The following is a 16401-nucleotide window of genomic DNA, read 5'->3' on the forward strand; positions in this document are numbered from 1 at the left end:
GTTAACACATAAAATGATACGATTTACCCCCTAAAGTTTTCAAATAATATCAATTTTACCCATAATGGACAGAAAATTTAAACAGACTAGTTTACCGTTATTTGACTTGTTTTTTAAATTGTCTCATTGAACATTTCAAATATCAGTTATGTCTAAAATATCTATTTTGTTACTAATAGAGTTACAAACTATCTACCAAAATGCTAGTATTTAAGTATGTCAGATACAAATTGATATCATACGAAATAATATCGATATACACATCGTCCTCATCCTAGACTAGCAGGTTGGATCAACGAAAACCGTCAGATTAAACTAAACAGGGATATTGCTCTTCTTTAGACATGTGGACTAATGGGAGGACATTCCGATCCGGCTCCATAGAACAAGGGAATCCGGGTGGCACCGCAAGCTCTAGCTAAAAAGGAGAATATGTCGATGATGATTATTGCTTTTCCCAGCTATTGGATCTATACAGATATACTTGAAATGATTCATAATGGTACCCTATGTGTTGTGTTGGACGAGAAGGGAGACTTCCATATAAAGGGCAAAAATCGCTACGAAGAGATCCCTGAAGGTGAGTTATCTATTTTGACTTTGCTTTCTTTTCTGTTTTTTTAATGCATGATTGGCTTCTAACTTTAATATTCGAAGGACCGAGAAGACCCCTTCCTCGCCTCTTAAGGGACCCCATGTGCTTCCGCTCGGGCACATAAGAACAACTTTTTGGTCATGAATTTGTTCCGCGGTTGAAGTAATTTGCGATGATTTTGCTTCGCAGTTGTCGCAAACTGCGAAGCAAACTCATAATCGCGAAGTTGTTTTCCTCCGAAATAACACTCTTTACGTTCAAATGGAGCCATTTCTCAATACATTATGCAAAATATATCTAAAAAGTAACATTCATTCAAGACATGACACTAAAAAATTATTAAAAAAAACCCTTAAATTCTAAACCAAAATCGTAAAAAAAGAGCAAAAAAAATGCCTAATCCTAGTACAGAATCGTACATAACAGTTAGATATTTACCTTCTTTCCGATCTTTGCCATTAAAATTGTAAAAAAAAAAACATTGAGAATCGTCAATGAATTCACATAAAGAGACCAACTAGTTCGCAGAAAGAAAAAAAGAAGAAAAGAAAGAAGAAATGACTAAGTGTTATATAAATATATATGAAGGGTACTTTGTAAAAGTTCATATTAAAATATTAAAATAGTTTAAATATATAATGAGTCTAAATATATAAATGAGCTTCCAAATTAGGCCAATTTTATAATTTACCCTAATTCACATGAATATTAACTCAATAATCACCACCTCTATTTGAAATGAACGATAAAAATGCACCATTTTATTATATTAAATTAATTTGTTCACAAACCTGAGACTAGGTATGGCAACGGGTAGGGTACCCGCGGGTAGTGTCAATCCCAAACCCTTACACGTTTATTTTTTAATTACCCGTACCATTTCCATTACCCTAACGGGTATATGTTTTGCATCCCATACCCGTCCCATTTAATTCACGGGTACCCGCGGGTACCCTTACCCGTTAAGAATCAATAAATAAAACAAAAAATATTACAAATTTAACAAAGTATAAATTTAATAAATCATCCATATAAAAATTGAACAAATTGAACCTTAATCAATAAAAATAAAAAAGCTTAGTGGCATCACTTAATGGTTAAAGAACAAAAGGTTGGTATTCAAATCGCACATCTTATATCTAAAACATAATATTTTTTAATATATAAAAACGTTATGACGGGTAACGGGTACCGGATACCCTATGGGATCTTCCCATACCCGTCCCATTACCTAACGGGTAATGGTGTTAATCCCATACCCTTTTATACAGGGTACGAATAGTCCCATTAGGGTCGGGTAGTGCCGGGTACCCGCGGGTAGAGTACCCGTTGCCATCCCTACCTGAGACGATCATGTAAAAAGTAATGTTTTTTTTTTCCAAGTGAAAATTGATATTGGGTAGGTTAAGTTGAGTTAAGGTTTGGGCTTAGTAAGAAGTAAAGGGCTATATCTGAACTAAGATGAGCCCAACGTTGACAAATGTTTTAGAATTTTTTTTTGTTTTGTTTTTATTTTTATGAAAATCCTTCTATATGCATTAGATGAAAAAAAATCCAAATACTATAAGAAAACTGCAAGAAATAAAACCTTACAAAATCTACGAAGGGACGAAGATGATTATAAAAAGCAAGAAAAAACCATAAAAGGTAGAAAAACACGAAAAACATTGAAACATATACTTTTTGGAAATCCAAATATGCAGAAGAGCAATTGCAATCCGATCTTCATCATTCAGGCCTTTTCGAATATTCGGACTAGAGTCCTTTCTTTTGTTGCAACCTTATAGATCTATTGATCCATGTATAAAATAAATCGTTACTGCTCTTACTAAATCCGAAAAAAGTATAAATAAAAGAATAATTGAGAGCATATATAATTCACACAAATGTTTTAGAATTAACTATTTGTGTAAAGTAGAATTTAATTTTCACAATGGAACTTGTATTTCTTACATAAGATAGCTTCTAAATTTAAGGGGCAAAAAAACAAAACTTGAAACTTGAGCATAAGTAAGAAAGCCACACTAAGTTTATATTAATCTTTTGTTGAAGGAACATTATTATTATTATTATTATTATTTGATACGTTTCATTATATAAGTTATTTTAAAGTGTTTCATACAAATTATAAACACAATTAACGAATTTATACTGATTAACTTAAAAAAATCTCTCTCATTTAATGGTTGAAAAATAAGTCTTGAAATTTTACAAAACATTGAAAACCAAGACAAAAATTGAATGTTTGGACCAAAAAAGTAAACTATTTTTTTTTAGAAAACTACACCGACTTATATTTTGGAAAAAATATCACTTCAAACGACTTATATAATGGTACGGAGCGAAGCAGTATAATAACAGGATTGTAGATTTTTTTTTTTTTTTTTTTTTGAAATAGTAGGATTGGAGATTAAGAAACATGAATTTGAAGTAAAATAAAGAAATGAAAGGGGTTGCCTCTAAGAATAGTGTAATAGTGGTATGGTATGTGAACAATTTCACAAGTTTTTCCAAAGCCAACACATAAATTAAATTGCATTCTAAGTTTCCATTTGCTTGTTTATTTGTAACAATACAACCTATGTTTATATTATATACCCAATATGCCACAATATGTTTCAATTAATAATTGTCTTTCTCTTTATCAAAGAAAGAAATTGATTGAAAGGGTAATTAATTAATAAATGGAGGAGGTTAATCAACAATTTCTCCATGGAACACTTGAAGCTACTATCTTTGATGCAACACCTTACGCACCACCATTTCCCTTTAATGTAAGTAAATGGTACATTGTTGAACAATATATTGATTTCCACTAAAACCATATTTTCTTCTTCTTTATCTTCAATTTGAACTTTGGATTTATGAGTTATGATTTGATGACATCTAATTTCTCACCAATAATATTTAGGGATAAGGTTAAAATTTACCTTTTATGTTTATATCTCTCTAACATAAAAAAAAAAATATTTGTATTATTAATGTTTAAAATTTGGAACAATTTTGAGTCCAAATAACATACAAGTAACAATTTTGTGTCCAATTAAAAAACCGTATAAAATGTGACTTTTACATGTGTCAAATGCGAAGGCAAGAGTACTTAAATATTAAGAACCATCCCTTATAGGGGTGGTTAAGAAATGCTTCTACATCTGCTTACTTTTCCATTTTTATTTGCAATAGATGAAAGATTGTGCATATATTTTCTTGTGAATACAAGTCAAAATGATTTCATTTTGGTTTAGCTAGATGTGAAGAACTCGCTTCATATAGGTTGAGTTTATCTTTTACACTTTCAGCAGTTATAGAGGCATTCTGTTAGTTCATGGGTCCAAAATTGCTTCATGTTAGAGACATTGAGGATATAATTTTGCTATTTCTACATTAGAATTTATCTGCACTTTCTAAAAAACGTTAGGAGCAATCATTAATGGACAAAATCGTCATGTTTGGCTTTCATGAAAATTATACCTTTTGATGGACAAAATTTTGATTTTCTTGATTGTAAATGTGGAGTCTATAAGGAATGATATTTAAATGTGACACAATTTGTCCATTAAAAAAGGTTTTTTTAGGGAGTTTTAGGACATAACAAGATCCTTTTAAGATTGCGTCTCGTGACGCAAACTTTCACGTGTCTTTACATGACGCAATTTCGATAGAGGGTTTTTGGGAAGCCCCGACCCTCTTTAAAACTTCCAATAAAAAAAACTCTCTCATCAAATTAAATTTTGCGATTGGAAGTCAAAGTCTATGCAGAGGTTTATTTTGGAGAATGTTTAATATGTTTAACGCACTAAGTCATCAGAGACTAATAATTTACTATCATAAATTCTAAACTCTAATTTATAAACCCCAAACCTTAAAATATAGAACATAACATCAAATTATTAATCTGACACATAAAAGTATTGTATAGTATAATTTCTTGGCGTAGAATTTCATTTTTCCCTTGTTTTCCTAACAATTAGTTAACAATTTCTATGTTATAGTGTTTTGCAAATGGAAAGCCAACTTATGTAACAATCAAGATAAATAAGAAGAAAGTAGCAAAGACAAGCAAAGAACAAGACCGTGTTTGGAACCAAACCTTTCAAATCCTATGTGCACATCCTCTGGATTCAACCATAACAATAACCTTAAAAACAAAATGCTCCATTTTAGGAAAATTCCACATCAAAGCTCAAACCATACTCACCAAATCAACTCTCATCAATGGGTTTCACCCTCTAATTATGGAAAATGGGAAGCCCACTAATCCAGAGATTAAGCTGAGGTTTATGTTATGGTTTAAACCAGCAGAATTTGAACGAAGTTGGAGTAACATAATTAGGAGTAGTAATAATGATGAGTTCCAAGGATTAAGGAATGCTACATTTCCTCAAAGATCTAATTGCCATGTCACACTTTATCAAGATGCTCATCATCTATCTACTTTCAATCCTCCATTTGGTGTTTGTGGAACTCCAAGAAGGTTGTGGGAAGATGTGTATAAAGCTATAGATGGTGCAAAGCATCTGGTTTGTATTGCTGGTTGGTCTTTCAATCCCAAATTGGTCCTAGTAAGTTCATGCCTTTACCCAATAATATTCTATTTTCTTTATATTATAAATTCGAGAAATTTTACTGTAGATCAAGATCAGTATTGTCTCTTCATTCAGATAATGATACATCAACAGTTGGACTGACGTGACATTATCTGAATGGACGGACCAGTACTGATCCCAATCCATTGTATAAATTTTCTAAAATGACATTGAGCATTCGAGTTTTGACGAATTGAATATTTAATCTTTTATTTTATATATTAGATCTCTGATCATTTATCATAAAATATATTAATTTCGGTTTCATTTAATCATTTATATATTCCATTTGATTTTTTTTATTATAAAATACTAATATTGAGATCCAATTGATGGTTTCAGTATATATGTGAAAACCTAAAAAAAATTAGAAATCTAATTAATTTTCAAAATATGGGTTGGGGGCTAATAGAATACTCCTCATGTACGTGCTCTTTATTATAAAATGAAGGGTAAAAGGGATATTGCTAGAGATTTTTAGAGTATAATAATAATTTATTTTAACTTTTATGCCTAACGGAACATATACTCGTGCAGTATTGTAGAAACTCTTTCCTTAGAAAATCGGTGATGTACATAATTCTAGAATACTTTTGGAATATTACGCCTTACTAATCAAACTGATACCACTTATACATATTTATTTTTTAACATCAAGCATCTCACAAAAAGGAATATGCATCCATGTTTTATTGGTGTTTATACCGGAAGTATTATAAAAATATTCTAGCAACAACTCTTTCACTTTATATATTTTAAGAAGTACCATACTTCAACAGTATTTTAAATTTTGTTTTAACGTGTCATATATATTAATTCTCTTTTCAGATTGCCGTGTTTTGTGCAGAAAAATTCTGCTATACTTGTAGAGCAATACACTCTCTTAATCAATCAGTGTCATTTGTATATTTTTATTCTTAACACCAATCGTCTTTTAACGAGATAGTATACAATCCTCTTTTGATTGATTGTGTATATATTATTCCAAGATTACAATAGAAGGTTTCGCTTTGTGCAACTTTTAGAAGACTCGTTCGGTTATACTCTCCCATATTTTAAAGGTGTTAAATATTCTGTGTGAAGATTATCAATTGAGCTAACTACTTATAGAAGTTGATTCTATTATTTGCATTGTGTTAGGTTAGGGATCCAGAAACAGATATTCCAGAAGCAATAGGAATAAAGCTTGGAGAATTACTAAAAAGAAAAGCAGAAGAAGGTGTAGCAGTAAGAATAATGATATGGGATGATGAAACATCCTTACCAATCATCAAAAACAAAGGAGTTATGAGAACTCATGATCAAGATGCTTTTTCTTATTTCAAACACACCAAAGTAATATGCAAACTATGTCCAAGACTACACAACAAACTCCCTACTTTCTTTACCCATCACCAAAAAACCATAACACTAGACACAAGACCTCCTCACCATCATCCCCTCAACTCCGAGGATAGAGAAATCATGAGCTTCATAGGCGGATTAGACCTCTGCGACGGCCGCTTCGACACCGAGCAACACTCCTTGTTTCAAACACTCAATCAACAATCACATTGCACTGATTTCTACCAAACAAACATCCCTAGTGCAACCTTGCAAAAGGGTGGTCCAAGAGAGCCTTGGCATGACACTCATGCTTGTATTCTAGGTGATGCAGCTTGGGACATTTTGACTAATTTTGAACAAAGATGGACTAAACTATGTGACCCTTTTCCCATTTCAAACCTTATGACCAAACCCTCTTACCCTCTTAACATTCCAAGTGAAAGAAACTGGAAAGTTCAAGTCTTTAGATCAATAGACCATGTTTCAACACAATTGGGGAAAAACATGAGAGTGGAGACAAGTATACATCAAGCATATGTAGAAGCAATTAGAAGAGCAGAGAGGTTTATATACATTGAGAATCAATATTTCATTGGAGGGTGTGATTTGTGGGATGAAGATAAGAATAGTGGGTGTAGAAATTTGATTCCAATTGAGATTGCACTTAAGATAGTTAGTAAGATTAAGGCTAAAGAGAGGTTTTCAGTGTATATATTGATACCAATGTGGCCAGAAGGTGTGCCAGAAAGTGAAGTTGTTGAGGATATATTGCATTGGAGTAGAAAGACAATGGGTATGATGTATAAGATGATTGGGAGAGCTTTGGAAGAAAGTGGGTATGATGTTGATTGGCATCCAAGAGATTACTTGAACTTCTATTGTCTTGCTAATAGGGAAAAGAAGAGTGTTGGTGAGTTTGTGGCTCCTCATTTACCACATCCTTCTACTCAATATTGGTATGCTCAAATGCATAGGAGGTTCATGGTTTATGTCCATTCTAAGCTCATGATAGGTATGGTATTTATTTTTTTTATAATTTTAAGGATTAAAGCAACTTAATGTTGTTGATTTTTTTTTTTGTTATTTTCACACATTGAATTGAATTTACTAGTCTTTTGTGTTGATACTTGATTTTTTAGGATGAGTTCTAAATTTTTCCCCTAAAGCTTTGCTTGGATGAGGGTTGTTGAAAGTTCGTTAAAGTAAAGGGAGGGAAGGTGAGGGGAGGGGAGATTCTTTAACCTCGGGATCCCACTGATTTGGTGGGACTGAAATTAGAGATTTTTGGAGGTTTTTTTAACCTACATTTAACTTTCAAAAAACTCTTTCTTCCGAAGAAACCCTCTCCCAAACAAGGTTACTTAAATAATCTTTCCTTAATTAACCTCATTTAACCTCTATCCAAGCAGACCCCGAGGGAAAATGTAATAGAAATGGTAAAAAATTGTCTTTGAAGTTTCCAACTTCAAGTAATTTTTGGTCAATATAACAGTATATGGAGCAATTTTGAATTTAAATAACGAAATCCATAAAATAAGACTAGAGAGACTGAGGCATGGGGTATGGAGTGCCGAAGCACCTCCGCTAGCCGGAGACCACCCTCTAGAGGGGTTATTCAATTGCCTTCTATTTTTGGATGCGAGGTGTTGATTGCACCTCAACAAATGAAAGCTTGAGGTTTTCTTACTCTAGCCTAGACTAAAACTATAACATCATGACACAATACTCTGTAATATATTGTTCGATTTGGTTCAAATCCAACACATTGAGTCTTAACGCTTTAAAATGCGTCTACATGTATTAGATCCTCATCTTATTAAGTCTCAGTCACTCTCTCTCTCCATTTCCGCGGTGGATTCAGTTACTCTCATTGTCATCCTTTAAGGCCGTTCTTTGCTTAGACCTTCTATCTCGATGCCATCTACTCTGAATCGGTTCGTTGCAAAAACAATATTGTTTTGGCTTGAATAGGAGGATTTTTGTAGGTATAGTCCATACAACTTGGCCTCATTTTTTGCACCCTGAGTAAAAAGGTTAGCTCCGCTACTGTATATGCCCAAAATTATTCCAAGTTATAACGTTGATGAATTTTTTTTTACCATTTTTTACGTCGCAATATATACTTCTTCAAAAATAGGGAAAATTTTGAATTTTCTCATTTTTTGTAAATTTGTACATTGAGCTATTATCTTTTATGTTTAAATATTGCAGCCTTGATCATTTATATATCTACAATTTGAGCCCTTAATTAACGGGTTCAATTAAAGTTTTTAAAAGATTCAAAATGTGGATCTGGAAATGAATAAGGGCCCAATGGTGTAAAAATAAGTACATATAAATTATTGGGTTAGTTACATAAAAATAAAAATAAGTACATAGATTATTGGGTTAGTTACATAACGATCATGATTGGACTAAATATTTAGAAGTTTCATACTCTGAATTTTTTTTTCTCAAAATGTCAAATGCATGTCATTTAAACTGAATTTAACTTAAAAAGAACCCTGAATTTGTGTAAAAGTATTTTGTTTTTAAATAATAAAGAAAAAACGATGAAGTTAGAATCTAACAACCCTTACTATTCTAAAAACTAACCAATAAAATACAACAAAAATGATAAATGCGTCGGATCGTATCATATAAATTGTTTCTGTAAATCGTGTTATTGCATCTGTAATTAACAATCTGAATTTAATATTGGATACAGTGGACGATGCATACATAATAATAGGATCAGCAAACGTGAATCAAAGATCAATGGATGGGAAACGTGATACAGAAATTGCAATAGGATGCTACCAACCACAGCCACAAGATCATGATCATCAAAACAAATATTCTACAAATGATATCCAAGCCTACCGTATGTCATTGTGGTACGAGCACACAGGATTAGCTGATGAGATATTTCTGAACCCCCAAAGTTTAGAATGTGTGCACAAAATTTACTCATTAGGGGAGAAAATGTGGAAAATTTACAGTGGTGAAAAGGTAGTAGACATGGAAGGTGTTCACTTAGTGAATTATCCAGTGAATATAAGAAAGGATGGTGTTGTTGAAGATATTAATAATGGTCATTTTCCTGATACAAAATGTCCTGTTAAGGGTAGGAGATCAAAGGTTTTACCTCCTATTTTCACCACATGATATTTATGAATTGTTTTTGTGGAATATATTATCTGAATTTCTCTTAATTATCATTTAATAAAATATATATAACTTCAAGAGATTGACTAATTATAATAAAAAAATAGCATAAATAATTTATTAATTTGGGACTGAAATCTCCTCTAATAGGCCGCTCCAATATTTTAGAAGTCCTAAGCGGTTTATGCTCCATTTTTTTTATAACTCTAAGTTTAATAATATAACTTAATTACTTTTTGACTGGATTAAGAAGAACCAAATAGAGGAAATTTGCAGAAAACAAAACAGTTAACAATTATATTATTATGGAATAAGATACAAATTTAGCTCTATGATTGTTGGAAAAGAACGAATTCAAAATAATGCAATATTAAGCATAATGTTCGTCAGAGAGTCCGAATTCAAGTCTCATTAATGAAAGATAGGATTTTTTCATGTGCAATTTCATGTTATACCTACTATCCGCGCTCTAGGGTTCTAACCACGCAATAAGGCTTGAAAGTGCACATCTTCTGTTAATTATTGTAAAAAATTCATCTTCTATTAATGGAATTATATTCTGTTAATGACATTTGAAATTGCACTATTCGGTAAATGTTACGCTTAAAATTGTAATATTTTGTATGTAGAGGCTAATTTCGCTCTCTTAAATAACCATATGACTAATTTTGTAATTTGTCTGTGCTACTGTTGAGAGATAAATTGTGAAATAAATTTGGAGCTCCCTATTGTGCTATTATTGATAAGAGGTGGTGATTGAAAAAAAAAAAAAACAATGTGTATTATTATTGTCGACTTTTCATTCCATTTTAGGAGACTCTACTACTGTTTATATATATATATATATATAATTACTATTAAATTTAGATACAGAATAATCATTATTTTTTGGTATAACTTTTAATAATTGAGTTTTCAATAATTATTATATCGTAACTGAAATACGTTTTGAAATTTATATAAAGAATATTTGGATCCGGAGGCCTCCTAAATAAATCTTGTGGTTTGACCGACAATCTACGTAGTTTAAAAGTTTGTAGATAGAGGTTTATGCTTTTTGCAATTTACAACTCGGTCGTTCCTTTAAAAATGGTCGTTGTGACTATTTACCCAAAATTGAGCGATTTGAAGCAATTAAAAAGATTGATTTTACAAATTATCTAAAATTCAAGATCTAATTTTGCAAATTAACTAAATCATAAGTATTGTTTGACCGAAAAAACAACTCACATATCCTTTAATTGCAAAATCCACAAAGTACAAATCCTCGTTTACAAACTTTTAAACCACAAGGACTATCTTTAAAAATCGGTCAAACCACAAGCTTATTTTTATACTTTTCTCTATAATAAATTAAGTCTCTCCAATATGATCGTTACTATTATAAGCAAAATTATATATTCTTTTTTCTGTAATGAAAGAATGAATTGCATAAATCACTTTAAACAGTAGCTAACAGGCTTACAAGCCGCCGACGTCAGATTCAAATCTCCCGGGACTGACTGCTAACAAGCAGCCATGAATGAACCTTTGAAATCCCGTATAATTGCCCCGATCCCAATTTTGCCTATGGATGGGATTACCGTTGCATCAAATTTATTTTTAAGCCCACACTTGACGACACCCAACCATCTGCGATAACTCCTTGCTCCACGTCTTTCGTCCCCGAACAGGATTCTTGCACTATGCGCCAAGAACTTAGGAAGATTGCAGCCCGAGACGCCATTATCTCCGATTCCATCGTCACCCACTGATAAGCGTCCAATACACTTGATAAGATATTTATTCTTGAAGCAATTTGGATTATGCTAAATACGAACACAAAATGAATGTAAATAAAAATAATTTTTGATGCTCAAAATCGTAAAATGTACATTAATTATGAGATATTGAGGCAATTGCTTTTGCAACACTGACTTTTAAAATTATTAATCATTATAGTGGTTTTTACAAAATTGTTTGTATTTCAAGAGTTTGTATTGGTCATTTTTATGTAAGAAATTTCTCTAATAAACCAACGTATCAAGTTGATATTTTTTGAAGAAGAACAAAAATTCCTTCATACGTTAGTAAATTATTGGTTTAGTAATTAAGTCTTTACAACAGTTTTATGTGTACCATAAATGATAATAAGTTAAATTGTAACATTTTCATATATTTACTTCTATCTTCAATTATTAAAATTTATTTCGCCGATTTTTCTTCGCTTCCGGGATTTAGGGTTTAGGTTTTGAATTCTTATTGCAATCTTATAGTAAATTTTGATAATGTTACAATTTTAATGTTACAATTATTGTTGCAACCTTGTTGTTATGCTTTTTTTTATGTTATATATCACTTCGCATATTTCACAATATGCGAAATATGCGAAGATAATACTGCTTAAAAACACGTCTTTTACTTCGCATATTGCGAAATCTGCGAAAATGAAAGTTATTCTGCGAATTAGTATTGTCTTTGCATGCTTCGCATATTGCGAAATATGCAAATTAAAATCACGTTCTGAACCAAATATTATTTTCGCATACTTCAATATGCGACGTCAGATGGAAAGGAGAAAGAAAAAAGACTAAAATTTTTATAAGTGTTATATATATATATTAAGGGTATTTTGGAAAAGTCACAAAAAATAATCTAGATATGTAGTATGTTGGATAAATAGGCTAAATATGTAAATGAGTCTTCCATTTAACCCAATTTATAATTTTCCCATTTATAAAAGGGTGCCACCTAAGTATAAACAACATCCATAAAAAAAACACATACCACTATACTTTTTTGTTACTTCAAGATTTAGTGGGCCCATTTATAAAAAAATAAATATTTTTTTGGTTAAACCATCCGGTACTCCGAACCACATTGGTCGACTAATCCGGATTCAGGGCGGGTCCAAGGATTACGGTATTTAAACCCCTCCCAATCACTGTTGTGGGGGATCGATCCATAAAAAAATAAATATTTAATTCAATATTTCTTATTATTCTTCTAATATTTAATATTGAATGAAAAATAATAATGGAGCACGCTAAAGCTCGGCTTGGCTCAGTTATAGTTCTAATTTGTATCAATTAAAGCAAATAATCAAGAAAAGAATAATAAAAAGTTAAAAGTATGATTTTTTAATAAAAAAACAATAACAAAATGTTTATAGGAATTAAGTTTTGGAAAACAACGAGCGGTTTTTTACCAAAAAAAATAGCAGAAGAAGGCTTGTCCCTAGTACACCGGACCCTCACTTAAGCGGGACGCGTAGCGCACCAGACCGCCCTTTTAGTTGATTAAAAAAACTTATTTAGCAATACAGGTGATAAATTAACGAATAAGCGTTTAAAAATAAATAAATTAAAGGAGGTGAAAAAAGAAGTGGATTACTAAACCTAGCCACTAATTCCCACCTCTAGCCCCTAGAATTGACCGAAATACCCTTTGGACTAAATTTCAAAAATTCCAAAACCTCTCTAGAACCCTAAACGTTTTTTGCTCAAATCCGGACAACACATTGAACCGAATCATGGATGGCGAGAGAAGACGTAAAGGAAAAGATAAAATGGTAAGATTCACCGCTTTATTTCGTTGAATTCGAGCTCGTAACGAATCTGTTTGGTTTTTGTTGGAATTCGTCGGAATCGCAGGTCGGGCGTATGAGTATCACGCCCTCCCTACGGTTCGGGCGTATGAGTATCACTCCCTACCGTTGGTGAGGGCGTGATTGCCATACGCCCTCACCAACGGTAGGGCGTGATACTCATACGCCCGAACCGTATGGAGGGCGTGGTGATATCACGCCCGAACCATTGGTAGGGCGTGATTCTCATACGCCCGACCAATGGTTCGGGCGTGATTCCCTTACGCCCACGTGGGTTTTTAAAATTTATATTATTTAAAATTTTATTAATTTAGTTTAATTTATATTATTTAACATTTTATTAATTTTAGTTTAATTTTAGTATAGTATTAGCATGATTTTTACAATTTTATTAATTTAGGGTAATTTTATAATTTTGGTATAAATTGATTAAAACTTTAGTATAATTTATTCTAATTTTATAATTATAGTATATTTACAATTTTATGGAGGACGAGGATGATACACCACGGCATACGAGATTGCGTGGTATAGATATATCTGGTCGTAGGCGGAGAGGGGCTGCGACGGAGCAGTTGAGGAGAGGGCCGATTGCGGATCAGGCCGATATTCATGACGTAGAGGGGGCGACTGATTTTGATGACAGAGAGCCCGGTAGCGATTATTTGCAGGACTACCTCGATGTGGCAGCCCGGGCAGTGCGACAGTCCGCTGTTGCAGATGATCCCGAGGTTGAGGAGAGCAATGAGCAGCCGACCCCGGGGAGACAGCTGACCCAGCGCGTAGGAGGTCGTTTTGCGGGTACAGGTATTTTTTAGTATTTTTTAGTATTTATAGTATAATTTAGTATAATTTAGTATTTTTTAGTATAATCTAGTATAATTTAGTATTTTTTAGTATACTTTAGTATAATCTAGTATTTTTAGTATAATTTAGTATAATCTAGTATAATTTAGTATAATCTAGTATTTTTAGTATAATCTAGTATAATTTAGTATAATTTAGTATAATTTAGTATAATCTAGTATAATTGAGTATAATTTTGTATAATTGAGTATAATTTTGTATAATTTTAGTATAATTGAGTATAATTTTGTATAATTGAGTATTTTTTAGTATAATTTAGTATAATCTAGTATAATTTAGTATAATCTAGTATAATTTAGTATAATTTTGTATAATTTTTTATAATTATCAGGGACAAGCAAACGTTCCAAAGCTAGTGAGGACGAGAGCTGGGTAGTTACCGGACCGGTTGCTGGTGGTCCCGTTGATGGTTCCGTGATTCCTAGTTTTCTAAGACATGTTGCCTCACGGATGTTGGGAGGGGAGATTCGGTCGTTTCTGACATGCTATAATAGATCAACAGCATGCAAAGATTTGTGTCAGTGGTTTTCTGATGCGTCACCCGAGGTAAGCATAATATAGTGTGTCAACATTTATTGTAATTCGTATTTTTAACTATAAACATACAAAACATTCTGTAATTTTATAATTTTATGTGTCATTTTACAGCTGAGGGAGATGATCGAGAGGACTGGTTTGTCCCACCTTCCACGTGCCATGTTCAGGAACCTCGACACTCCGTTATTGACTGCGTTCGTTGAGCGGTGGCAGCCCGATACGAACTCCTTCCACATGCCGTTCGGTGAGATGACTATCCAGCTGCATGATGTGTGGCATATTCTTCGGATCCCGATCGACGGTCAGATGGTGTCCGAGTCTCCCCCTGTTGACTCGCTTCATGCCATGTGCATGATGATGTTTGGGGTGAGTCAGGATGAGCTTCTATTGCCGACTAGTCGTTTATGGTCAGGTGGAGGTGTATTTGTTGCGGCTGTACAGAGGCTATTGGGTGAGGGTAGGGATGACGCTACTCGGGCAGCGGCGTGGATGTGGCTTATGCTTGGATCCACTCTGTTTGTTGACAAGAGTGGAGATAGGATTAGGCCGGCCCATCTTCATGAGGTTTACAGCGGTGTCAGCGGGGCAGCTGGACTATCATGGGGGTCTGCCACATTAGCCATGTTGTACCGGCAGCTGGGGATAGCGAGCAGAGGAGATTGCTCCGGTATATGCGGATGTTTGACCCTACTGCAGGCATGGATATATGAGTATTTTCCGGTTCTTCGGCCGCATAGAGGAGCTCACCTGATCCCAGCTGACCATGCCCGTGCACTGAGATGGGAGGTCGAGGTCCCAGGCAAGACGACCGCCCGACTAGATACCTTTCGGGGGCAGCTGGATCGTATGACGGCGGCAGAGGTAATTTATAAAATTCTAGAATTTATTTAATTATTATTTATAGTATATTATTTTTATAATTGAGTATTACTTTTTTCCAGGTGACGTGGTTGCTTTATGGTCCTGTCGCTGATGATGATCGGCTTCGGGTGTCCTACGCCGGTTGGATACGGTGTAGAGACATCGTCGAGCCGTATATGCCCGACCGAGCGCTGCGACAGGTCGGATATACTCAGCCTATCCCAGCTGAGCGTATTAGACCTGATAAAGCAGTACGACCATGGAAGTCGTTATCGTACAAGCTCACGCATTCCTTAGTCACAGTTGAGGATACCTGGCGGAGATTTCCATCGGCTCGGGGCATCGATCGGAGGAGATGCCGACCAGTCGGATACGATCCCACTGCCTGTGATCCTGCTTATATGGGTTGGTATATGCAGTATTCGCATCCCCATCTCCTTCATGCACCACAGGCTGGACCGGTACAGCATTCTCGCGCCAACAGCGAATTGGTAAGTTTATTATTTTTTAATATTATTATTTTATAATGGTTTATATGTGTATAATTTTAAATATTTATTTATACATTTTTTTGCAGTGGGTTAGCTGGTTGTGGCGTGTCACCCAACTAGCGGCTACCCACCGATCTGACGAGGATGTTCCACGCATTAAGAGGGAGATGGATGCGTTTATGGATGCGTGGCGTCGGGCGAACTAGATACTCATATATTTGAACACTTTTTGTTGTATATATTACGTTTATAAATGTTTATGTTTATTAATGTTTATTTTAATTTTTATGTTTTTAAATTTTTTTTGTTAAGTACATTTAACGTACTATTTACGGGATACATAACACAATTTTACGGGATACATAACATAATTTTTTGCTCTCTCGATATACGGACGTGTGAAGA

General features: G+C 33.6%; 1 protein-coding gene across 1 annotated transcript; it reads left to right on the forward strand.

The window, feature by feature from the left end:
- Positions 1 to 3229: 3229 nt before the first annotated feature.
- On the forward strand, positions 3230 to 9692 carry LOC136224113 (phospholipase D alpha 4). Its single transcript, XM_066012368.1, has 4 exons — positions 3230 to 3369; positions 4588 to 5157; positions 6322 to 7519; positions 9215 to 9692. The coding sequence occupies exons 1-4, from the start codon at positions 3280 to 3282 to the stop codon at positions 9652 to 9654; spliced, it is 2298 nt and encodes a 765-aa protein (XP_065868440.1). The 5' UTR covers positions 3230 to 3279; the 3' UTR covers positions 9655 to 9692.
- Positions 9693 to 16401: the final 6709 nt, after the last annotated feature.

Source organism: Euphorbia lathyris, chromosome 3, assembly GCF_963576675.1.
Source record: "Euphorbia lathyris chromosome 3, ddEupLath1.1, whole genome shotgun sequence".
NCBI classification, from domain to species: Eukaryota; Viridiplantae; Streptophyta; class Magnoliopsida; order Malpighiales; family Euphorbiaceae; genus Euphorbia; species Euphorbia lathyris.